General features: G+C 38.2%; 1 protein-coding gene across 4 annotated transcripts in view; it reads right to left on the reverse strand.

Annotated features, from left to right (window-relative positions):
• Positions 1-27556, reverse strand: part of st18 (ST18 C2H2C-type zinc finger transcription factor) — a 44609-nt gene extending 17053 nt beyond the window's left edge. Inside the window, exons 1-6 of one of the 4 annotated variants that reach the window (XM_059343865.1) lie at positions 27441-27556; positions 26268-26442; positions 7124-7239; positions 3991-4042; positions 3170-3200; positions 2778-2965 (exon numbers count right to left, since the gene is read on the reverse strand). In XM_059343865.1, the coding sequence (XP_059199848.1) occupies positions 2778-2965; positions 3170-3200; positions 3991-4042; positions 7124-7239; positions 26268-26442; positions 27441-27494 (616 nt within the window). In that variant the 5' untranslated portion in view covers positions 27495-27556. Of the gene's footprint in view, positions 1-2777; positions 2966-3169; positions 3201-3990; positions 4043-7123; positions 7240-13323; positions 13463-17485; positions 17702-26267; positions 26443-27440 lie in introns of those variants that run through there. The other 3 variants (XM_059343864.1, XM_059343866.1, XM_059343868.1) reach the window with 3 other exon arrangements.
• Positions 27557-27838: the final 282 nt, after the last annotated feature.

Genomic DNA, 27838 nt, shown 5'->3' on the forward strand with positions numbered 1-27838 from the left:
GTTAAAGATGAAGTGAAAATCAGAAATCTAACTATAATTTAACTTTATCTGTCCTTTATGCATTAAACAGGAAGCTTTTTAATGTTCTCAAGATTTTTATTTCTATTATTAACTCTTTGAAAAATAAAATTCATGTTTAGCTAAATTTAACACATTTTTTTTATTGTAAAAATATTAGCTTTTCATTACAGACAACATGAAAATTAAAGATGCTACTGAAGAAAAATTACATGTTAAAGTAATTTAATGTTTTATCAAATTAGAGAGTTTTTAATAATGTCATGCATTTATTTTGGAAGATTACTCATTAAATTAATCGTTTTAGAGTTTTAAAATCCTTGCAGCTGTGATACGATACCATATATATGATAAATGTTGCACCGTTATTGCAGATTAATAAAATATCTATGCATTTCTTCTTAAATTTCATACTCTAATCTCTTTTCCTCTGGCTTATTTTGCTAAGCGCTCTCAATAATTTAATTTGCATTGACCTTTTGCTGTCTATCTGTTAGTACAAATCCAGAAATCCCAGTCACATGTACAGAAAGCCACAAGACTGTGCGAATCCTTGTGCACTGAAAGTGGAGCAGACAAAGAGGGTTATCCTAAGTGCATCTGAAACAACTCTTTATTAACACCACTGATTATATTAAGTCATGGTCAATGATTAACAATAGGAAGCTATCATCTGGATTGATTCGACAAAATCTCTCTTGATCCTCCAAAACCAGTCAAACTTATGCTCGATTAAGGCTCTTTGGACTGTGAGGGTTTTTACTTTCAGGGCCCAGATCCTCTTAAGTGGCTAGACATCAGATATTTGATGGATAGATGGATAGATAGATAGATAGATAGATAGATAGATAGATAGATAGATAGATAGATAGATAGATAGATAGATAGATAGATAGATAGATAGATAGAGATGGATTGTGAGAATCAGATCACACACTGTTGAGGATGATTCAGGCATTATTATTAATAGGAGCAGCACAAAAAACTTAATCCTCACCAAAAGAGCTTTAACATAAAATATGTGGCAGTAATAAAAAAGACAAACTGTTTTTGTGAATATATGATGTCGTGCATTAATAAGTGCAGTGGAATTCGACATGTCTGGCTTCATATGCATTTTTGCAACATTACAATGTGTCACTATCAGTTCCCTGCTGTGAAAAATATTTGAAAAGAGGTGTCTAAAGACAAACCCTGTTGAATGAAAAAAAATTAAAAAAACAGTTATTTACATTTATGAGGCGAGCAACAAGGGTTTTGTTTTTCATCCAGATGGACTCCACGGCCTGACACAGCCGCATACAGTCAGACAAGCACACAGACGTATACACACACACACACACATGCAAACACAGAGACACAGAAGTGCAGTGAAAAAAGGAAAGAGATGGAGGAAAAAAACTTGGATCCCTCCGGTGGTTTGTGTGTTGGAACAGGTGAACAGTTTGTACTCCAGAATAGCCATTACCAGCACTCTGCAGCAGGGCTGCAGTTGGCTGGAGTTGAACGCAGTGTGGCTCGACCAAACGAGAGGCTTATTTTTCTCCCTTTTTGTTAAAATGCAGATATGACCAGCTTCCCACAGTAAAAAAAAAATCTTCCTGCCTCCAGTCCACTTTTCCAATTTTTGTTTTTCCACAGAAAATAGCCCCCAAATCTGACAATAACAGCAAAATATGTTCCGAAATTGTTTATCAATACCCGTGTTCATTTGACACTCTTCAGACTTGTATTATTTATTATTATTCTGGCAGTATTTTGCTTTGTTTTAATGCTGAATATCAGGTTCAAATAAGGAAAATATACAGCAGTCAATCAGTGTTGATAAAAAGAAAAAGTACCGTCAACAACAAAAGGAAAAACTGATGATGCTCAGTGAATTACTTAGATAATTGTAATGTAATATGAACCCAGGAAACAAATAAATTCCATTTCCAATGAATCCACACAATTCAGTGAGCTACTCTCCTGGTCCATTTAACTACACACATGTGTACTATAATGAGCTGTAGACATTATGCCTAATTATGTATTAGACTGTGTTAGAGGGCCTAACAAAAGCTTTTGAAAGGGACAATTACGTTTGTTGCTTAGTTACATCGTTAAAAATATACCAAATCAGTGCAGATTATAGTGGGCGAGAATGCACATGTACACCACGAGCATTGTTGCCAAAATGCACAAAATTCAATTCATTAGGTAAAAAGAAAACATTTTTGCTCCCGACAAGGACAGAGGCATAAGTGAAAGTAAACATTTTTAACTGTTGTGGATGAAATGTTTTTGCGGCTTAGCAAAAATAAAAACAGTAAAACGTAACGCCAGGCAATGTTGACGCCTCATTTGTTTCTCACAATAGGCAACTTGGATTTTAATTCAGTTCAAGAGAATGGAGGAAGTTTAATTTAAATCAAAGTGAACTGGTGCACTCCCCCATTCAGTGTTTCATTCTATGGATTCAATGGGTTTTGGACTGGCTATTGAAAAAGGACAGATGAGGGGTCTGAAATCTGGCCTCATCAAAAGAGGCTAAAGCCACGCCAAAAATATCATGGCAGATCAGCTGTCAAAACTTCAATTTGTGGACGTGAGACACAACTAATGTGGACCCAGCAGTGTAGTCTTTCACTTCCACTGCACAATGACTGCGGCTGCTGGCTGATGGCAGAGGGAGGGAAATATGAATGCAACAGATGGGATTTTAAAATTCAGCGTCAATTGTTCATCAAAACAGACAAAACAACAGGACATCTGTTTACCTGCTGGAGTGTCAATGTTCCTCAGCTCTTCTTTGTCCTGTGGCGGTGCCAGGTCCTCGCTCTCCTCTTCACATGCCTCGCTGGGGCTGTAGTGGCGGGGCTTCATCAGCAGGGACTTTCTCTTGTTGACGGGGGCGCCCTGCACCCCTTCCTGAGCACTCCTCTTCCTCGCCATGGACCCATATGGGCTGCAGGGAAGAGGGGAACGGACAAAAGGCACAGCAGGGTCAACAGAGGCCTCAGTTGGCTCATTTTAAAGCTCCAACTATTAAAATTTGAGACTTTCTTTCATGGAGTTAAACCCCCTTAATGAACCGTGTCAATAATCCGGGAGGAAAATATTTCCTTTTTGACATCAAGATAAAAAAGAAGGGAAAATTTGTAAAATTCACCTGTGAGTCTCAGCGGTGCAGTCGCCCAGCCCTGTGGAATAAAGGCCAAAAAAGAACAGATAAAACGTCATGTTTACATTTCCACTACAGTAGCGCAGCATCTGTCGACTTATTCTTCAAAGGTTCGCTCCGACTCACTACTTTTAGGCGATTGCTAATGAAATTTTTACAATGTTCTGCAAACATTTGTTTTGCAGATAATGTTTTAGGGATGATACCACCTGCGCTAATACTGCTTTAACCATAGATTTTATTCTCTTTTACAATGCCATGGGGTGTAATCAGCACAAGGATGGAGAAGTGGTCTCGTCATTGATCTGAAAAGCTTTTCATTCAGAGACCAACGGTAGCTCATCCTTTGACAACGTTGACAACATGATCTAAAAAGGGTAAATCAATTTTCCCAGGGGGGCCAGCGTAAATCTCATTCACAAGTTCTACCCCTACTCCCATGAAGCACAACCAATAATAACACTTTTCATGAATTTCCCCAGATGTAGTAATAGCTCCAGCGTGAGCAGGCGGGCCTCAGAGGCCCTGAACACTTGCATAATGACATATCCAGTCTAGAGGTTTTCAATCACACAGTATATACACACTCCTTAACTAATTTGAGCCAGTGTTCCAATTTAATGAAGTTATTCCCCTCTGAATAATGAAATGGCTGTGCAGTGCTCTTCAGACCGGTAAGATAATACATAAAATTGACAGTTATAAAGTTGGATTGTTGAACCAATACCCCTAACCCATGGCGATAAGTGGGGTATGTGTGTGTGCATGCATGTGTGTTTAGTCAAACTAAAACTGAAAGCTGCACTCACCTGTGCTACTGTTACTGGTTTTCAGGGTTTGCTCCTCACCTTCAGAATCCATCTGTAAAAAAAGCATACAATGTAAACAGATTATAATGTATTAAATTAAAAATGTTAGTAATTTCTTTTTTAGAAATGGAAAAAAAAGGCATAAACATGTTACATTATTGGAGATTTTTGTCAGCAAGTGAGCCATAAAATTATTTTTTTTGCACCACAACATCAATAAAAAACAGGAATATGCAAACACACAAAGTGTAATGTTTGGGGAAAAAAAGTTTTAAAGGTGAGTAAAAATGTAATGACACTAAATAATGACATTAAAGTACAGCAGCACCTCGCTGTGTGTGTGTTTAGACAAAAATAGTTGCTAAAATCCATCCACTCTCTGCTGTGGGTCCCAAATAAAACCTATTAAACATAATTATTCCAGGCTGATGGTGGCGTATAGTGGTCACAGGCCAGTGAAATCTGTGAGTCATAGGATATGCTGTTACTTTTCCCTGGTAATGGGAAACATGACTCCTCTCTCTCGTTTGCTGTTGTGATTGAAGGCACTGACCTGTCATACATTTATAATAGGGGAGCAGGTGTGGCAGTGATGGACCTTAATTTCCTTTAATAAACCTTTTATGTGCCACACTCTTAATGCCACGCCGGGCCCTCAGAGGTCCTGCTCATAATAGGTTCATTACTTTTGATTACTACAGCCTATTGAGACAAACAACTCCCAAACACTATAGATTACATTCTGTAAAAACGAATGTACCTCATTAGTTTGGAACACTTTTCCACACAGACATGCTTCAACATTTTGTATAAATTTGTTGTTTTGGAGGCAAAATGTTGCTCTTACATGCTGCAACCTGAGATTGTAACATGGGCATTAATCAAAGTTCAAATGATGTTATCAGTGTACTGAAATATCACAGCACTGACTCACACACACGTTTATTACCAGGGTGATTTTCTTTTCTTTATTTGACATTTTAGAAGTGCCCTTCTTACGCAAATGTTTTAAAAACAGTATTTTATCATTAAACTTGGTATTTTTACAAACTGTTTATGTATTTTTTTTATTTCTCTTCATAAATTAAATAAAAAAGAAGCATTAATGCTGCAGGAGTCAGCTAATAATGAGGAATGGCTTTAAAAGCTGATTTTATAGCCAGCCATATGCGTGTACAGCTAATGAAACACAATAACGGCGTACTGTACGTCTAACTATAGCTCAACATATTTATTTTTACTGTGAGCTGTGGATCCAGTTTCACATATTATATAAGTCTGACGAGCAAATTGCAACCTTTCTTTTGTTTGCTCCGCTTTTAAAGTGCGTCACATGTGCCTTTCTGACACAATTATGACAAAAAGCTCCCGGCACATTGTGAAAAAGCAGAGCCTACTGTATATCTAATACAGCATAACTAGAAGTGACAAGTAACAAGAGAACAAGGAAGGCCTCCGTAGATGATCTGCTGTACTAACAGGTAGTCCTGGCATCATGGCAACAACATGGACAAACATGTGACGCCGAGTGTTTACAAAAGCAGAACAAATAGATGCATTCAGAATCAGATGAGAGCTTTTATTTGACATTCCCGACACAGTCTGGCTGAGAACTTTAGATCATTTATCTTTATGTTTTTATTATATGTATGACCTTCTAGCATTCAATTCCTTTCTAAGGTATATACACAAAAAATAAATGGTCTATTCATACATTATATTATAAGTTTAAATATCTGAAGAAGTTCTGTATTTTAAGCACATATAAGTGGAGGCATCCGGATAAACAGATCATATTCATACAATATTCAGTTGTATTAATATAAAAGATGTTTTTAAAGGAGACGTGGACAAACACTTTACATTTATAGAAACACTTTTATTTTCAGAGAACTACATTATAATGTAATTTTTTTTTAATATCTAAAAAGTTACCAGGGGACTTTTCTGCAATAACTGATGTAATTAACTAATGAATAACAGTGGAAATAAGGGCTGTAAATTGGCAAGAACCTGGCGATACATACGCATCATGATCCAGGGGTTATGATTCAATGTATTGTGGCAATACATTAGGTTTTTTAAATCTAATTTTAGGATAGTCATAGTATAAAGAGCACAGCACTGTATGGATAAAATCTGAGTTAAAAGTTGACTTCTTATACAGTCTTATATCAGTGGAAGCTGCATTTGCATTCAACATCATAGCACTTACAAAACATGAAGTTTAAACTAATAATCAAAAATAATACAGTATCACAAAACAAAACACACAAATACTCGTAAGTGCATTGATAATTTCTTACACTCCGAGTGTAAACAGAACATTACTTTTTCTTTTTTTGTGCAAAAACTCCCAAAAGAGTAATGCACTTTAAAGTGTTTTTCAGTGAATTTTATTTTCCTACCTCAAAATGATGTGTCAAAACAATATGTGTTTCCATCTAAATTTTGTTTTCTCAGCTCTCTTGGCGTGTTCTCTGGCATTACATTTTGTGTAGTTGCCAACTACTCAGAAAAATGTTGTAAAGGAACAAATTTGATTGTCATATGATCACTTTTCCAACAGAAATAAGGCAATTAGGTGCATTATTTAAGGGTGATAGAAGTGTTTTACCACATTTTTATATAAAAATGATCACTGCAAAGCATTTTCAAAAACACATATTTTGTCTTATAGTCTATCTAAACTGTTAATTAAATATAAATATGCAGCATTCTACACCAGTGCTCCTGTATATTGTTAAAACACTGGTACGGCTATTTACACCTAAAGACCCTCTACCCTCATCTCTCTAAACTTTCTATCACAGTTTCAAAGGAAGTTTTATCAGGTACAAATCCAGCCGAGACAAGCTGACAACTATCAGCCATCACTTTATAAAAAGCAGACTCAGCAACACCTTTAAAAGAGAGTATTATCAGGCAACCACCCACAGCTCTGCATAAGTAAAAAACAATCTCAGTTTGTGATCACTGTGGTCAAAGGAGCAGTGACACACCACCACTTAGCATGCTACTTATCCACAACACTGTTACACAATCATTTAGAGACTTTTTGTCCCTAACAAAAGTTATTTTCCACTTTGTGTGCAGCATTGTAAAACTAAAAACTAAAAAACTAAAAATTTACCTTTGATTGTAGTTTTCTGAGCACTCTGTAGGATAAGATTCCAGATCCGCACTGTCCACCCCGGTTAATGTTGTCACACTGGTTATCTCTCAGGAGGTGATCATGTAACTCATTATCTATAACAGAAAAAAAAACAGATACATAAATAAAATAATCTTAAAATAAGTTATATGTCCCTAAACACATCTTTCATTATTACATTTTTTTATAATCTGGAGACATGCAGTGAGAAAAAGGTGGAAAGAGCATATTAATACCTCACATGGAATAAGGAGCACGATGCAAATTGATTGCTTGACAGAGATCAAATTGCTTGCTTCTAATTAATACAAAACATCCAAGAGGGAAAACAAGGATGAACACAATGAGTACATTAAGCCTCTTCACTTCACAGATCTTATTATGGAATTATTTATTTCTGTTAGCTTTGGAAAAAAAACACACAAAAAAACACAACATCTTCTTAATTATAGCTCACAGAGCGCTTCCCCGGAAAAACAAAACTGGGGGGAAAAAGAAGAGGGGGGTTGAGAGAGGGAGTGAGGGAGGGAGGGTTATTCACTCAGTTTCATTAGCATATGAAAAAAGACTCACTACTATTTGAGCTGGTTCGTCATCTGCTGAATCATATTTATGCACCCCCCTCTCCCTCCCTTCTCCTCGTACACACACCCCAAGTCCAACACAAATAATGCTTCTCAGAGGACTGTTTCTCTGCGTCTAAGGGCAGATTTCTCAGGGGGAAAGGAGCAGCCTGATGCTGAGGGTCTATGAGATTTTCTATGTGTTAATCTGGCTGCTAGCTGTCCTTGAGCCCAGCCCATTCCCCCTAACCCCATCTGCTAGCATTCCCACCAAAGAGGAGAGAGAATGGGCTGCGACTGGGGGTAGAAAAAGAGAGAGACCTTCCCAGTCCAGCAATCATGAATAACCATTGCCTCGCACCATTATCAGAGAGGCTGGATCCAAGCTGAGATGGTGGAGAGGAAATATCTGTAAAACACCCCGGCGCTCCTGACATTACTCTAACCACTCTCTCTCTCTCTCTCTCTCTCTCTCTCTCTCGCATTTTTTTGTTGTTGTAAGTGATGCTATTATTATTATTTTCATATAATGCCTTATTAATGCCGTGCAGCTGCTGTGGATATTCATCACTGACCTTGAGTCTTTGTGTCCCCTTGTTCCCAGCTTATCCGCGCACTTGGGACGCTCTCATGTAATTAACACAGACATTATTGTGGTGGAGTAAAAAACTCTGTGCTGATACCTCATCTTGAAACCAATAAAGCAGGCCAAAGTAAGATTCTGGAGACCATAAAATTAATTACATTATTTACATTTCCTTTAGATAGAGAGGAGAGGGGGGTACAGGCAAGATGATAGAGGCAAATGAGATTACACAAAATAAGATTTCAAAATGTCAGTGCTGCACACTCAACCAACCAACTGTTATGATTAGATTACTCTTTTAATATAATTACTGTCTAAGGCTGTGTGTGGAAACAATGCATACATAAAAAACAGGAGCCGCGTCTTAACTGATTCCCATCCTTTTTCTCCAGGAGCCTTTTTCTCTTAACCTTTCTTCAACAGTATCATTTTGAATTATAGGGAACGGATGGGTGCTCTGTGCAAGGTCACTGTCTGGTGTGTATCACACACACACACACACACACACACACAGCCCCCCTCTCTCTCCTTGTTTTTGTTTCCTCTTCCAGAAGCACACTGAGTGAAGGGTTAAAACTGGAATGGATTTAATTATGGAATGAATGGAATTATAATGCGCCTGCAGCAAGTTTTCCTCCTTATTTATTAAAGCAGCTGATGGGCCAGGTTTGATGAGCCACTTCTGGCATAATTGAGTCATCACACAAAGAGGGTTCCTCGCATTCAGAGTGGTTTTATCAGCAGCAAACAGACCTGATTACTGGCAATTACACTCTGATCTAGGGGAAGGAGAAAAAAAGGGTAAATGTGCGGGGTAACTTCTGTGTTTATAGTTTACCCCGGGAATAATTTTCACATTAATTTTACATGCTAAGTGTTTTCTGTTTATGTATAATAAAGAGCAAACGGCGAGGAGATAGCACCTTTTACTTTCATATTTCCTTGTAATGAATGTCTGAGGGTATAGCGAGCTGATCGTGATTTATATTTACCCTATAGGAGCTTTGAGCAGCTAAACATAATGTCTAGATGAAGCGAAAGGTGAGCTGGCAGGAATATACCTGCTCGTGCTAACGCCTCTTCTGTGGAAAGCAGGTAAAAATTGTATAGAGAAAGCAGGCGATTGCTTTTTGCTATTTTTCATTGACATGCAAATGGGTTCATGGTGAGTAAATTAAGCTCTGCTCAGAGATTAAAATCAACTTCTGTTCAGAGAGTATTTAGATAAACAACTTTTCTTTTTTTGTCTTTTTTGTGAGGTGGCCAGGGAGCCATCAGACGCCCTGTGCCTAAATACCAGCTGGACATTAGAATAATGGCTGAGATATATTTTAGGAGGGGGGAGGGGACAAAAGAGGCCTAGGGTGTCTAATTTATGTCTAAAACTTGGCATAAAATATACATTTTTTAATTTAAAAATGTTTATTGGCTAGCTACGTAGTGAAATTGAGAGTAAATCAACATTTAATTGTGTTGGAAAATTATAAATTGTAGTTTAAGTTTTTAAAAATCAGTTTAATAAAAGGACATAACATACTAAACTGTTTTTTCAAAAATGTTCTCCCTTGAATGATTTAAATATTAAGCTGACTTTATTAAGTATCATAAGAAATTCAGCAAAATAAAATAAAAAAACCAGCAGAATTTAATTTGTGCTGTGTATGTATATGGCCTTTCAAATAAAAAAAAGCACTATCTGAAAAAATATTCTGCCGGCAATTTATGAGCATTCCTCTGTCTGATAGAGGTTTCTGGATTCATGCAGCCACAGTCAAAAATCTTGAAGTCAACTGCGATTTCAGATATAACAGCCTCACAGCTACCCTGACGGCCAAGCAAAGTGTTTGTGCCTTTTGCCAAAGAGTACTTTTATAGAGGAGCGTATTGGCATCTTATCACTTCTCCAAGACAGAGATGCTTCAATAAAAGAACACAGCTCACAGAATTCTTAACAGACAATTAGGAGCCTGGCTAGCCGCTATCGCTTCAATGATTTGTTATGATGGCATAACTACAGGGGAAACTTGTTATTGGACGGAGTTAGCAAGAGTCCCATAAAAGAGTCAGATGGTGACACCTTTGCCGAGGTGATTTATGAATCTTGTAATCGCTTTCCAAAGTCATCCCAAAGCCTTCCCTCTAAATTGAGTTCATCTGGAGCCGGACCACACAAAGGCACAAAGTCCAGATTGTTTCTTCTGACATCAAAGAGCCAATTTCTCTTTTTGACCAAATTTCTGGTGCTTTTAGTTCCCTTATCGTATGAAAGGGGCCTAGATGATATGCTATTTTATTTGAGAATTTCAATCCAATTAAGAACACCAAAATATTGAGACAAATAAAATTAGTATCTTCTTGCACTACACTATGCATCAATAGCATAATAAATGGAGTGGCAGACAATCCATCCATTGGCAAGTCTCCAGCCTGCCAAACCACTCTCATGTTAGTTTGAATCTTTGAATTCTGTCATGAACATGTTTTTTTCAAACCTGTCTAATTTGGGGACAGGTGTTTGGGGAAAAAGAAGTTCCAGCCCTGGTGTAACAATGAGCAGAGTAATCCCGCTCATTGTTCCTGCCCAAGGAGGCCCTTTCATGGAGGAGGTTGCATGAATGCTACCAGGTGGTCTGCAATTTGGAGAAACGTAGTAACCGTTCCAGCTAATCCCCCCCCCACCCCTCCGTCACAAAAGGCAGGTCTCCAGTGCTCCGGGGCTCTCGGGGGCAAAAGGGAAAAGTTTACCTCGAACACACAGTGTCTGAAAGGAGTCAGGGACTCGAGCAGTGATTCCTAATCAGATTGCGCTGAAGTGAACAGCTCGCATGGCAGCTGTAGTTTTCCCAGGGTTAATTACCTTTCACTGCTCTCTCTAAATGAGTCAGCTGTTCCTGTCATTAAACAACTCCACTCTATCTCTGCTCCTCTGTCCTCCACACACATGTGCACACGGGTGCGCATGTTCACACACACACACACACACACACACACACACAGTAACCCATGCACATATAGAGACGCACCTTTGTTGTTCTTCCACTATGTATTTGATATCAAGCAAAAGACTATAAAAACATAGATTATGTGATTATTATAGCGACTTTGATCACTTTGGTAATCAGTCAGAGGCCACTGAAACAGAGGTCTCTTTATTTATTTTTTTTATTCATGCGACTGATGTTTATGCAGATAGAAGGCAGTATTCCCAATACACCTCCCCTACCCTGTTGAAGCAAAATAATGCCAATCTGTCAAGGTCTTATTCTAAAGAGCCCATTTAGTGCTAATTGACTATATATAGGAAGCAAACATGTTCACATATGCACACACACAGACACGGGCGTACACACAAACACGCGGACACACATGCACACACACACACACACACACACACACACACACACACACACACACACACACACACACACACACACACAGAAACACAGAGTCCAGCTCTGATATAGTTGTGCTGTCATCAATTCTGAACAATCTGTCTGCTTACTGAGCTCAGTGGCTTAGGATGTTGGGGGAGTTTTAAGTGATTTTTGCCACTGTATGGTAAAATCCCTTGGCCACCTGGATTACAAACTCTAGTCCTTTAACTCATGCCAGTATAAATCCGTGTTAACTCGGATTTACCTCTGGCATATGAATTCTCAATCTGCGTAAGCTTTGTTTGGAATGAGTCGAACATAAGTATTTCATGCAGCAAGGATGCCCAATGGTGAATTCCTATTTCTGTGAAACACACACTGGGAGATAGTTCACGACTAAATCAGTTATCAGAACAACTAGAGGGAAAAAAAGAGAGCCTTAAGCGGTGTTTTATTACACTCGAGAGGTGAGGCCCCGTATCGCCGCTTGCAACCAGGTGGAAGTGTGCAACGCTGCACTGTGAAATCCACGTAACCATGGTGACGGATATAAACTCAGAGCTGTACGCCGTGGTCAAGAGTTTAATCAGATTCCTCATCCCAAAGATTTTGCTTTGCTTATTGTCAGACAAACATTATTTGCTCAGTTGTTCAAACACAAGCCCTGGTCTGCTACCAGAAGCGATCATGATAAAATAAAATATGGCATGAGCAGCCTGGAGGATCTAAATTAAGTATTATCCAATATCCATACAATCTCTCACACTCTCTCACACACACATAAGCACACACTTCTGGGCTAGCAGAGTTAAGCCAGACTATTTTGTACTTAAAAGGTTAGCAGGGCTGTTTTGTGAGTTTGATCCATGCTTGCCAAATCAGCAGATGGTCCATGAATATGATTATATGCATCAATAAAAGGAGTAATCTTTAACAAAATGTAAATTTGACTTAAGTCCAGGGTTTAATATACGCGATGGACTTTAACCCAGTTTCCAGCCCGACATTAGAGCATGATAAGCTAATGCACTTTTGTGTTACAGGAATCACTACTATTCAGAGATCAAAAAGAGGAGTCAGAGGGAAGGTACAAGATATCTGCACGCTGTTCAAAATGTGCGTGTTTGTGTTGAAACAACATCTATTCACTTCTGAGTGAGTACCTAAACAGCTCAGCAATCGATACAAACTAAGTCGTGGTGCTTAACAAGACCCTCTCCTGTGCTGTCATGCCTTCCTCCATTATTCCTTTCAGTGCTTCTTCGAGATAAATCCTTGGACGAGTCAAGCTTCACTCAAGGATCAACAATAAGAAACTATGTCTCAGTAACACACACCATTAACAATCACATTTACCAAAAAAAAATACACCTTTTTTTTAAACTTCTAAAGCTTAAGTGCAGGTGGCTCACAGAAAGAAAAGTTTTAGCAGCAATTGAGAAGTTAAGAATGGTCAAGTAAAAATGTGCTGAGCTTATTCTGAGTCCCATAAAGCAGCATCTCTGTTATTGACCCTTCAATGAATCTACTTATCTGAGCCTGAGGCTTACACAGCAAAGCACATCCTCACACAGACAAACAGCATCACTTGTCTCCTGCATCTAAATGCACCCATGTTAACATGTCCGACAGGGCAGAATGGCGAGCTCGACTTACCATGCCCCCTTTAGCCTTTGTTTTGCATCTCATAGTGACATCGGGGAGGAGACGGAGCAGAAGGATATCGAGGTGGGGTACAGGGTAGTCCAGAGTCTCGCTGCTGAGAGAGTGTGTTTGCCTCGTGTGTGTGTGTGTGTGTGTGTGTATGTGTGTTTGTGTGCAGGGACACAGTGATATTCACCCGAAACGCTAAGCTTTTTTTTTTTTTTGTAGCCTTTGTGTCATTCACTTAACAACCAATCTCATTAGCTGCTGGGCTACAATGGGCTGAATTATTTTCTGTGTAAATACACCACATGGTGATCCTCAAGGTAAGACCTCTGAAGGTCTTTTTAATCACATAAAAGATAGATTCACCCCAGAAAAAAAAATCAATGGATAGGACAGACTGCTCCTAAAAAAAAGAATAGAATAAAACAGTCATTTAGAGTGATTCTAATTGAGAAATGAGATTTATATTCCTCAGGGTCTGTTGTGGAGAGAGTGTAAATGTCTAATTATGTGACTGTAATTAATATAGCATGGTGATATATACACGTAGCCTTGACTTGATAATGATACTCTGAGCACATATGGAATAGGTGATATAAGAACTGAGTAAAAAAAAATCAATAAATAAAAAATCTGGATTTTGCAGGTAAATTATACGACAATAGGTAATAAACACACATATAAACTGTCTTCTAAATTGTGCACATTTTAGCTTTTTAACAAGCTGCAGTGCTTGTTGGTGCAGAACCATGAATTTGTGTAAAATGTAACTATTGTAAGCACTTGAAGTCATGACAGCTGTCTATAAGCATCAGGGACATGTCTATTGGCCAACTTGACCCTTGTTAGAAAACAAAACAAATACAAAAAGAGAATACTGCAGCCTGGGACTGCCGAGCCGGGTCACTGGAGATTTTCCAGACAAACGCCGCACAGGGGAGGGGAGGGGAGGAAGAATAAAAAGGACAGGCTCAGAATCTCATTTTAACAGACCGCACACAATCTGGGCTCCCACAGAACTATCTCTGCCTGACCGCTTTCTATTTATCCCTTATCAGTGTTTACCAACCGCTAGTTTTCTTTCATTCACACTGTGAGGCAGTTCTCTTACTATCAGTCAACAGCTGACACCGTGGAACAGCCTCAAAGGCAAGAGGAAGGGATCAAAACTAAACCAAAGCTGTTTAAACAATACAACAGAGGAAATAAATTCATAAATCCTAATTCTTCCCAACCCACAAGGGTATAAGCAGATCCTTTATAGTTAGGCCAACAAACAAAACCACAGCCAATGAGGTACATTACAATCAAGGTAAATTCTGAAATATATTTTTAAAACAAGAAAGGCGGAATAAAATCCCATGTAATATTAATTGGGAACATTTCATAGTCTTGCCCTGTCAAGCAAATATAACCAAAAGGGTTTTTTTAATGTGTGTTGTGTTTTATTATCTTTTTAGGAAAATCCCACCTGTTTTAACCTTTTCAACATTTTTAGATAATTTTGCTGTAAAGTAGAACCGAGCTGGAAATTATGACTCATTATCTAAGAATAACATTTTTCAGATGATTTATATAATTATCATTAAATGCCTATTTTTAGAGTTTCAGGTTAGAATCAGTGCACTTCTAAAGAAACAATCAGAAAGAAAAAATAATTAAAATTAGTGTAAGCTTTGGCTTTATAATTTATATAATGAGGATTACTTATATATCAAATTTTTACCCACATAATTATATATTGTAATATTTAATTTATTATTGGCTGATTTAATTTATGCAATATTACTAGTTATATTTTTAAAAGTCATATATTGACATTTTAACACATTTCTAAAAATACATGAATTATACATTTACATAATTTAAATACTATTTTAAATATAACACGTTTCTGAGAACTAAAGAGAGCATAATATATTTGAAAGGTATATATCACACTGTTGCTTTACATTTTCCCCCCAGTAGTACACACAAGCAGCACTGTTTTTTTCTGGAATACTGTTCAAAAGTTAAGTAATTAATTACATTTATCCTTTCACCAGCTGCTCAACAGCAGATGGATCATTTCTGAGACCTTGTTGAATTAAATCCACATAATTCATTTTCCTGGATTAACTAACTGAAGTTTGAGCAGGGTAAAAAACAGGTAACACAATATGTAACAGACTGACGAGTAGGCTGAGCTTTTTACTGCGATTTTTGTTGTTTACATTGTGTGTGCTCCCGACGGCAATTGAGTTAAAAAATTATAACTATGAGCAATCAAAATCCCTAATAACTTCTATTTTTATCAATTTGCTTGACTCAGGTAAATAGAGGATAATATATTTTTTCTATCACAGAAGTTTAGTGTTCTTTGCAGCTATGTGGAATATGTTTGTGAATGTAGTTTTGTGTGGCAGCAGGTACCATGGACAGTTCCTGCAGGCGAACAGAGGTGACATTTATGTGTTGTGTAGCAACTAACATCCCTGTGCTTTGAAGCAGAGGGCGGGGAGCACAGAGGAATAATGCCTCTTACTTATCACTGCTTTACCACACGTCCCTGCTGTAGCCTGTGCTGCTTTTGTAATTAAAACAAAGAGTTGAGGTGTAACTTTATAACCTCGCTCGCAGGTCCTGTCTTTGCCGAGTAACTTGGCAAACTTTTCAAAAAGGATTATCGAGATGTGACACTGTTACACAATGCTGTGTTATCTAACGTCTTTTGTTACTCTTTTCTGGTTTGGTGAGAGATGCGAGCTGACTGAAAAATAAGCTGATGGAGTTGTGATTAAATGGAGACTAACAGGCAGAATGACAACCGGCTTTTTAATTTATTTTGACCACTGAAAATTTTCCAAATATTCTAATGAAATCCTTCAAACATATAAATGATTTAAAACCTCAGCCATAGCGTATAATGTCTCTGAAAGACATGACAAATAGATATGACTAGTTTAATATATATTCTCTCTCACACACTTTACATTTACTGTTATAATATCTGTGATAAAATATGTGGTAATATCAGGACTAAAAGATCAACTTAGGCCTTAGATCTGCTCTCGTTTAAAAAATAAAATAAAATCCCACTTTTGATCAAGTTGGGTCATAAAGCAGATTGTGAGCCATTAGTGTGCTGCACGTTACTAGTAAATGATGAACTTTTCTAACCAGCGTCCGTCCTCTTAAATCAATAGTTGCTCTGGAGATTGTCGAGTGCTTTTGCCTCTATGAATTTGTTCAAAGCTAAGACTTAGCAACCTCTAACACAAAAAAGTTCACTTGTATCACACTACATTTAGCATTAGCATGTAGTTTTTAAACTTTACCGCAACTGATTACATGAATAAAAGTAGAATAATGTGTTATGCTTTGGTGCTGATGAATTATTACGAGAAAGTACGACTCAAAAGCTGATTTTTACACAATACTACTGTCACACTACATTCGACGTTAGCATGTAGTTTTCAAACTTCAACAGACTTACAATCAAAATTACAGAAAGCCCAAACAGGGTGCAATAACATACTTTACTGACTGTTCAAATATGTTTTTGGAACACGGAGTCAATGTTTAAGTGCATTAGGCTCAGTGGTCTTGTATGTACAGCTGTCACTGTCAAAGCCACAGGCAACCTGACAATGCTTTGTCTCTGCACACAATACGAACATGTGCTCTTCTAAGACAAGCTTATACTCCACACAAATGCTGTGAATTTAATCTAGATAGACAGTATCTCATGCTATCAGGATGATCAAAAATAGGTCATGCTTCTCAAAAAACAGTTTGAGCCATTTAATCTCCTCTCAAACTGTCTGAAACCTGGACAGAAGCTGCGCTCGCTTTCCAGCAAAGATTTTAAGAACACTGATTTGTATCAAGCAAACAATGTTCATCACCAGTGCAGTATTTTCTAAATAGTCCCTGACACAGTTAAAAAAAATTGCCAGCATCATACTATTTCACATAATCTTGTAAAATCCACAGAACACAAGTTTAGCAGCTGAGAAAATCTCCTGGTAAATCTAAGTAAGTTTCTAACACTCGTGTTTTTCACATGACAGCATCTAACAGCATGAGCTAAAAGGCTTGTCGTTTACACACGCGATACAGAGTATCAGTGATGATAAATGCTGACCAAACTGACAGTATATTAAATAAAAAGAACTTTGACACCAACCTAGTGCTGTGATCCAAAAAGTTTGATTTTCTCCCAGTCTCTTGATAGCTGAGCTGGTGCTGTGGCTTTGAAAGGTAGTCCCCAGGAATATGACATACTGTGCCTTTGACAGCCTCGAGATAAGCACCTGCGTTCGGGTCCCTTTTTACGTCACACCTCCCCATTCACAGCCCTTCAACATGATGCACATTTGCACATCAACAGCCACCAACCCCCCTCCTCGCTCTACTCCCACATCCGCAAAACACACAAACAGGCACACAAGAAGGCAGATGCGCGCACTAGCCTCTACTCATGCGCGCGTACACTCGCACAGACACCACAGATTTGTGTGCGCTTAGCAAAGATGCAACATACATGCAGCCGAATACACACGTATACACTCACAGGTGATTTATCCCTTTTTTTCTTCTTCTTTTTTAGCTCCTTCTTCCAGCCTTATTCAAATATATATAAATCCTTATTCTATGTGTTTAAAAAAAACTTTCTCTTGCTTTGTCATAAGACCGGGGCATATGCCCTCCCAAGCTCCTCATACATCACTCATCATGCAAATGAGAGGGAATGTCACTCCTCAGCAGCAGATGGCCAGGGATGATAACAATGGCTCAACAGACCAGTTTCAATGTCTGCGACTTTATCGCTACGGCAACAACAAAAATAGATGATATGAAATCCTTGTCTGTTAATTTGATTTCCCCCCTTTTTAATGTTTGTACCTGTCAGTCTGTTTCATTTCTCCTGGACCATTTGAATGTAAAAGCTTTGTCCGGGGTTTTCTGTGACAAGACGTCTGGCTATCAGTAAAAGGCAGAGACCTGGAAATGATTTTTGGTGACTACGGAAGGCTGCTGCCTAGCAGTTATTCAAGTAATTAGGTGTAATTCCTCCCTGTAGGCCATGTTAGCCTCCTGAGTTAGCTCATGCGTTCGACAGGCCTGGATAGAGACAGGGAAGAAGAATAAAAGAAGAAAGGGGCCCCGAGAAATCACAAATGCAGCTTTTCAAACACCCCCCCAGCCAAAGTGATGTCACCCTGCGTCCTGCTGACTCCTGTTCATACAAGCCCCCATAGCAGAGAGTAAACAGTGCAAGCGTTTAGCAAACAGGGCCAGATTACAATGACAAAGGCAACCACACTTCTGGGTGGAGCCTGGGGCTAAGGGGGGCAAAAGAGGGGGGTGGGATGGTGTGGCTCAGGATTTAAAATAAGTGATACCCATGAGGGGGCCCCCCTCAAGATCCAAGCGCAGCCCTTCCCCAGCTGATGGTAGGGGCCACCCAAACATGCTTATCTGTCGGTGATGTCCCCCCCTGTCCCCGGGGACTGACGTGTGAACACAATATGTAATAATAATGTATTTTCCGTTCTTTTTTCTGTGATTTGTGCATTTGGTTATGCAAGGCTGGGGACTTGAGGATGGAGAATATCATTACTTAAGGTTTGGCAGTTGATCATCACCTTGTTTAATGCCTCATTTGAAAGTCTAATTTCTAACTGTCTTCAAGAGCCAATTCATGGTACACTGTGAAAGAGACATACAAAGAGAGACGACCTGCTCGGTTTTTGCCCCTCTTTTCACCATTTGTGCCTGATAATCGTACAAACATATGAAAATAAAGAATCATCTATCTAAGCGTCTTATCAAATAACATGTTATTTGTTTGCTGATGCGGACAATCTCACTGTAGGGACACAACAAGCTTGTTCCAGGGATGATTATTTCATGTCCTGAACTAGACATCGTCACTATTGCCAGAAGAAAACACAAAAAGAATCAACTCATGTAAAGCAATCTTGACAAATTGTGTGAGAGAGACATATTGAGGACTACACTGCCGCACCATTACAAAATGTAACATTTTCTTTTGGCCCTAACATCTGTTTAGATTTAAAAAAATAAAAGAGAGAGAGAGAGAGAGAGAGAGAGACCTCATTCAGAGCAGGCGTAGAACACAAACTAGTGTTTTGTCAAGCTATTTCATCAACTGAAAATGTGGGCATAACTGGAGAGAGCTGATGGAGAAATGAAAGAGGAGTGGGTTGGACAAAATTACATGTCAAACAAGGGTTCACATTTAAAAAGTCCTGCTCATATTTGTAGAAAGTGTTTGATTGCATTTAGAAAGGTATTACAATGGGTCACATCTGTGTCTAAAAGCTTTTTGCATTCTGCTGCAAATTATGTAAGCAAAGTGAAGGGTCACAGCACCCTGTTGTTTCGAGCACTATACCTTCCTCCTGTGAAACCTACACAAATATGTTTAACTGAATTCTTCTAATGCACTGCAGGATCAAAATGTCAGCGGTAAAACTTCAACAAACCCCCTCACTCAACACCCCGCCCTGTGATTTCAACAAAGCAAAGCGGCTAATTTCGCATGGCAGCCCATACACCCAAACAACAATGCATATTCACACTGTGCCATTGAATATGATAGATGTGTAAAAATCTATATTAAACTGTGGTTAATTTCAGCTATAATGCTTTAAGCTTGGTCTAAAATGACACAAATGCTTCTTCTTGGTGGTACTGAAAACTCATTGTGCAACCACTTGATGCCGCTTGTTCATCACACAAAGTCACATAAAAGGACTGAATTAAAATTTAAAAAAATTATTTGCATATGCAAATACGAGCAACCAAACATAAGTACATGTTGTTGATATGGCTCCAGGATGTAGAACTATCTTTATGTTAATGTCAGCAGACAGGGAATATTCTTTTGAAAATATAGTACATTTTTCATGGGGATCATTATCTACACTGCATGTCACTGTGTCTCAGTTAAAAGAAATGATTAGATTACTTCCCAGCAATCCCCTTTGGGGCGATTTGTGTGTGACCGTGGGCAACCTTACAATATGTTTATTCAGTGTCCTTTGAAGACACTTCAATAACATTTTTCAAATGTTTTATGGACAAATATAGGATGTTTTCTATCTCTGCCTTGAACTGGTGCCTTTTGGAGCTAGGGCTTTGTTATATTTGAGTTTGTTGTCCAAACTCACTAAATCTGCCTCTCACGGGGTATAACATAGTTGGGTAATCCTAAAAAACTAATAAAATAATGAAGTGGCCAAAAATAGTTTTACTACATGTGACAGGTGACCAAACCTGGAATTTTGTGGTGTTAAAATCACAATTAAGGCTGTAAGTTGCAAATATGCTGATAAAAGTCTAATTACAATTCCAAAATAATTGTGATTCCAGAAGTATAGTTAATTAAAAAAAAATCATAATTATCTATTTAATTGCAGCTCTAAATTATCAACCTGATCAGTGGCAATGAAAAGAATAATCTGTTAGTGATCACAACTTGTTTTTCTTACATTTACTTCCCTCAAACGACAATATCTAATTGCGACAAACTTTGTAACAAGTGACCTTATTACAACTTTCATGGTTTGAAAATCATGATTAAGGCTGTATGTTGCATTCATGGTAATAAGTCTACTTACAACTACTAAATCCACATGGTCCAAGTAGAATTGTTTAATAAAATTAGTTTGTCTTTCATAATTGTCTAGATTAATTGCATGTCTTACCTATTTACCTCATCAGTACCATTGAAAAGTTAAGTAGCATTGGTGCTCGCTACTGATTCCCTACATTTACATTTGATTGAGACGAACTGGCTAGAAGATCAGCGACAAGTGACTAAACTTCAATTTTTCAGTTGTAAAAAAATCATAGTTGAAGCTGTATGCATGAAAATAAAGGTTCAGTAGTAATTCCTAAAATCATGTGGACCCAGAATAAAAATAATATCTGTGTCGAAAACTGAAATCTGTAATTTCCCTTAGATTTGTGCTTAGGCAAGTCCAAGAGAACACTTCCAAAGAAAGTCAAATTGTTTGGCTAGAAAGTGAGTTTTTTTAAATCATAAGATATTATCATTAATAGAAAAATATATCACTCCTAATATGTATTTAATCATAACATATAGTCAAAAAATTACTGGCCTAAATTTCATTAATCTTGATGAAAGCACGAGCAAAAACCCATGACATCGAGGCCGATGCACTAAATATTTTTTTTACCTTCATTAACATTTGTGACATAGGGCATTTGTGCTGCATTCAAGTGGCACTGGAATAATCTAAAAAATGAGTTTCCGAATGGGAAAATTCACGAGTGCCCCCTTATGTCGGAATCTCAACATTGAAAGATAAAGCATGCTTTGGTGGAGGTCTGCACCCTCTGAGTACCCTAGTACTCTAGTTTATTGTATTTTAGGAGAAAAACAGTATTCCCATGTGCCCAAAGACTAAATATAATATAATAAGGCTGAAAGATAAATGGCTGTTCTCAGATATGACATGAAGCACAATCAAGTCTTCTATGAAATGTTTGTGTTTTACGTTTTTAAAGTCTGCTATTTTTTTTCATGTGATCTAAAAATGTCATGTTGGATACTACTGTCCAGATTTCAAGACTGTACTCCAATTCAAACAAAATATGTAATTTTTCTTATCATACTGAATATAGTCCTTGGGCACAAATGGGTTAACATGGTTAAATGTCATAATAATCTATATTACTGCATGTTTAGATGATCCAGTAACAACTAAAAGCATTACTGCTGGTTCCTTCCATTTACTGCCCTCACATGAGAGCATCTGATTGCTTACATCTAAGAAATCAATGCATGACTGGTCAGTCGATGTCTGGCTTTTGTAGTTCATAGGCCGTGGACTCATTGTGTTGTGTCATTGAGAGGTTAGGTCCAGATCTGGGCGTCTCTAGGGGTCCCTGCCCATCTTTTCTACTCAGGCGGGCAGACAATGAAGCAGACACGCCCACAAATGGCCAGATAAGAGCTTGGATGTTCAGCCAAAAACGAGCATCTAAACAATGGTAACAGGTGTGTATAATGCGTGCTTTGATAATGACCTTGGTGGCCATAATAGTATGTCTAGACACAACTAACAGGAGGCATTTCTGTCTGCTCTCAGAAGTCCCGTGGGTGCTCAATTGTAAGATCCTCAGGAGCAGATATTGGTTGGTTTGTCATTAAAACTAAAAGGAAAATGTGCTAGATTATGTAGCATACAGAAAAAAAATATCACCATGACACTGGAAGCACGAGAAGCATCAGAAAAGTTAAGTCTGCCACTCAACAGGAATTTTTCCCCCCTGTCTTTAAAATATTTGTAGGGTAGTTTGCATAATAAGCTAAAAATCATCTTGAGTATTCAGAGATATGCACTTGAATAAATAGAAAAAACTCCATTAATGTGGATGGCTTGCAATTTTTGATTGCACCAGACACAGGAAGCTTGCTGACATGAACTAAAATGCAAATGTCCTTTGAGCAAAACAAAGAAATTGATTATGAAGTTAGTTTCTTCAGCACAAGTAGCTGGCTTTGAGTGATTAATGGGGGTGGGTCATTGATTTCCTTTTGTTTAGATCTTGGTTAACTTTCTGGAGACACAATTATAATTTGTTTCCAAACAATAAATCCAATCTAGCTTGAGCAAATTAAATTTCCCTATGGCCTCTTCTGCGTCATTTTACATCTGAAATGGATTGTTATCAAAAGGCATTGCGTGCAAATGTCTGTTTTTTTCTTTATATTTGTTTCATTTTTGATTAGATATTGTTTTTCTCCGTATGTTAGAAGGTGAGCACCTCCTAAGATTTAAAAAGGGCTGTTTACAGAGATCTGCATGACTTGTAAGCCATGATGCCATGGGTTAATCTTCACATTCTCACTTCAATGGCTCTATGTCATATACATCAACATTTCTGATGAGCCATCTATCTGCAGTATATGAGAAATACTGTCTACATTGTCTGAAACATGCCAAAATATTGTGTATTTGTTGAATGAGCACATATTGTCTATGTGTACACGGGCTCTGCTGAAGGTTTTTGAAATGTTCCTGAGTTATCGGCACAATGTACTTTATATTTCTGTATATTTGCAAGTCAAATTGCAGTGTTACAGACTACTTTATTGAAAGGCTTTTGCCACATTCTCCAGCTTTACAACTTTGAAAACTTCCACAGATCCAGACATTTATACTTCCTGATTTCTCGCATCATCTCTCCAAGATAGTGATAATACGATTTCTGTGTTTTTCGCTGTTGAGAAACAAACTGGATTATGAACAGATCACTACATAAACAGCTTTCTAAAAGGAGGCAGCTATTTTAAAAAAGGCTGAAGAAATGCAAAGAGGGATTTAAATTTTAATTTGAATTTATTCCAGCAAGTGAAAGGTTCTTTTGAGAGGGGATTTCAGCAAAGATGATGGTATTTAAAAGTGATAAACAAGCATCTAAACCTCCAGTGGAAAACAGTCATTTTGCTCCTTTCTAGTGTAGGGGAGGAATTGGGCTTGCTATGGTCACATCCAAAAAATAAGAATAAGTAATAGTAGTAATTAAAATGTAAATAAGCGACATCCATGGAGATATTTCAACTGATTTCTATCATAAATTGTGTAATTAACATTTTGTCTTGACACACCTTGTGACTCTGGATGTATAGCTATATGTCCTCAGGTGCAAATTCCTGTTCTCTGTGTACTTGGCATAGCGTACTTTATACTGTATATGGATGCTTAAAAAAATCTTTCACACTTATCACATGCAATTTAAATCCTGTGCCTCAACACTGGAGAGGAACACGAGGTGAAGTTCAAAATTAAATGCCTTACAAATTAGGACTTGTGTTAATTAAGGATTGTTGTTGTGCAGTTTGAGACACTAAGTATCTGTTAAATCTAGTGAATTTAGTGGCTGAGTGATTCACATGTCACATTTATGTGACAAAGGATGACTAACCAAGGCTGTCATCTATTACATTTATAATATATGGATTATAATGATGTGACTGGATTTCTCTCTATTCTCTCTTCTGGCTGACCACTAAACTTAAGCAGAGAAACCTATGCCACACAAGAAAGACAAAGAGTTACATCATTTTGTTGAACAGTTAATCCGATCATGGACAGTGTTTGTGCATTTGCTATCTTCGGAAAATGCCAGCAAAGGCGCTAAGTAAACCTATTTTACAAGACTCCCTCACAAGGATACAGTGCCAGTATCGGGATAAAATTTCACACAGCGGCATGGCTCAGTCACATAACCTAAGCAGGCTTAGGAAAATGGAACACTACAAAGTACTGCACTTTCTTCCTGTATGTCTGTTGCGGCAAACAAAAAATGCTCGGCTGACTGATGTGAGTTTGAGCATGAAAGCCAAAGTGAACTAATGGCTGAATAGCATGTAGATACTGTTGTTAATGCTCCGAGTTGTTTAAAATGGTAGATTATGGAAGTGTGCACCTGGCATTCTGCAGGCTAGCCTGGCAACACTCCTCCCTTATAATTATAATGAACACACAGTAATTCAGGGTTGAGGCTGAAATACGAATGATGTCCTCTGAGACAGCTTGTTTTAATGGTTATGCAGAAGAGTTCCTAGAAGTGCAGATGGCAGATGCAATGCCTTTTAAGCTATTTACAGATCGTACACTACAAGGTATGGAAAGACCCATAGCGTGAGGCCATATTGCTCTTTTGTGCTCCGGGATTAGATATTAGGCTGGCTCATGAACTAATGAAAGATATATTTTAGAGAATGTTTACTGCAGTATTGATAGCCCATTATACTAACAAGTTAGATAGCATTATGGGAAAGAGAAAAATTGCACTATAAGGACTGCATGGCCTGTTTCATGTGAATACCCCACTGTTCTTACTTTGTCCACATAGGGGTGCATTTGCTCAGGACTTGGGCCCTCGTGTAGTCTTTCATTCACTCTGTCTGAAGCCTTTTTTTTTGGATGAATAAAAAATCTATAAGATACTGTAGTCCACATTGTATATATAATAGGCTTCAATTCAGATAAGAGCCAAATACTACATGGACTAAATTTATCATATAGAGTAGATGAAAGGTGTTTTGTTAGAGCGTATTGCTTTGTTGCATACCTATCTCCACAAAAACAAACAAATATGAACCGCCTCCTTCAGGAATCCATTTTGATGTCAATGCATGTAAACCTTTAAAAAAAAAACGTGTCATGATCATGATTTTAATATTATTTATATTAAAATCATGATCATGACACATGTTTTTTAATGCTAATGTTTTTTAAAAGCCAAATTTGTACCTGTTTGTACTGAAAATATTCCACCAGTCTTTCTTTACCTACAGCACAGTTAATATATCTCTATCCCTGGCACAGGCCCAAGCCTATATAAAAGAGCGTGGAGCCTTTGAATCAGCCCACTACTGTGATACAAGAGCAGGTATTGAAACAACAAAAATGTTAACTCCAAGAAAAAGTTTTGCCGCATTAAAGTCACATAGGAGCCACATTAGCATGTGAAAAGAATAAACAGAGGCATTCTCAGTTACACACTCCACCTGGCTGCTAACCAACGTCCTTGTCAGAAGTCCACCCACCGCACTGGCTAACACTGAAAGACCTCCTGGGGACCGCAGTGACCATTCACTCGGTTCTCTCTTTTTCCCATGCACCTGTGACTGTTTTTGTGTTTGCTATTTTTTGCTTTGTCTTTTTCTGGCAACACTGTATCATTGGAGACACACTTTGCCTCAAAAGGAATTCTCCTGCCCAACAATGTGGTTTGTTTGTTCACCGGATATGGCAGGCCAGAGAGTCAAATGAAAAAAAAAAAGGAGAAAAAAAAAAAACAAGTCACCACAGTAATAATTAAAATTGCCACAAGAAAAAATAAGCTGAGAGACACAGCAGTATGAATGGGCTTGAAATAAGAAAATAAGGTAGTTTTACCAACTGGTTTCTTGCCGAGTTGGGGGGCTTCACAGGTGCAGTTGGAAAGGCTCTCCTCCTTACTCTCCTCGGACGGCTCATCCGGCTTCTCCATGGTCCTGGACCTTAGAGAGCTGCTTTTCCATTTTCCAAAGGACTTTGCCACAATCGCTTTGTCCGCTCCTTTCATTGTTTTCTGTAAAACACATTTACAGCATGACTTCCCAGGTTTATCCCTCTTGTGAGCCATCTGCCCCCTTTTTTGGCTCTCAATAAACCTGGGCTCATCTTTCCCAAGCCCAAAGTAAGAGAGAATTAGGGCATTGTGTGCATATGCATTCTCTTAAGCATTCCAGAAAATTTCCTGATTGCCCTGGCATCTTTTTTAGAGAGCGCTTGGACATTGTTTTCCTCCTGACATTTTGAATCCTGTGTGGAGAGAGTGCTACTGATTGAAACAGTATAAAACAATACTTTGCAAAGTACCCACACAGTAAACAGTAGACACTGAAAAAAACAAACATGTTTTCACATTTAATCCAACTTAAAGGAAATAAAAATAGCACATTATGCCCTAATTGAGTGCTGTACAGTCCGCAAATACTATTACAAGGCCGATCAGGATTAGCAGTGGAACATACCTAGTTATCTATTTCTGAGTGCCAAGACTGCTAGCAGTGGGCAACTAAATTTCAAAAGCTGGCAAATCCAGTTGTCTCCTAAATACAGAAAGTACTTAAATCCAGAGCTAACAGAAGAAAAAGACGGATAAAGGGTGCTCTGCATATCACCGAAAAGCTTGTGCACTTTTCAGAATCACTGGCTAGGTTAAACAAATATGCTAAGTAGAGATCAAAACAATCCTTTGATCTGCAGCCTAGTTTCCAGAGGAATGGCTTGGCTGTTGTTGTAAATAACTTGTATAAATCTATATACCATTTGCCTTCAGGTAATATCAAAAGTGCCAGGGATTCGCAGGCAAATACCTTGTGGTTAGGAAATAGATCAGATAAAAGCATATAAATATTTCAGCAACACTGCACTCTGTCATTTTCTGTATTATAGCTGAGTTTTAACCCTGTATGATCATTTTACTAGTTTCGTTTTACAGCAGAAACATCAATGAATAATATGTGATAGCAAAATTGCGTTCTAGCCCTTTCTATTTTGTAAATGGAAAAAAAAAGTTCCTACCTCCAGCATGCCATTCAGGTCAAACACAGTGTAAAACATTGTGCTAAACTTCATACAAAAGAGGCTTGAAGAATCAGAATGCAGAAGCTATGCAACTTGCTGACTAACTTTGCCCTCTGTTTTGATCGGGCACACAAAGAAAAACGCTGTCCATTCAAAACAGACAGCATAACTCTTTTCAGAGAGGGGGGACCGTGAACAAACGAGGCCATGTCCTGAGCTGCAGTCAGTTTCCCGTCAGGCCTGCACAGTGCACGGTGAGGGCCGCAGGGACTGGGACTGGCTGACACCACACTCACGGGCAACAGAACAACTTTTGTGCACACTATCCTCCTCTGGAGCTTTTTTTTCCTCTCTACCCAATTTGGACAAGTGTGCTTTTTGGTCTGCAGCTTGTT

This window comes from Centropristis striata, chromosome 11 (assembly GCF_030273125.1).
Source record: "Centropristis striata isolate RG_2023a ecotype Rhode Island chromosome 11, C.striata_1.0, whole genome shotgun sequence".
Lineage (NCBI taxonomy): Eukaryota > Metazoa > Chordata > Actinopteri > Perciformes > Serranidae > Centropristis > Centropristis striata.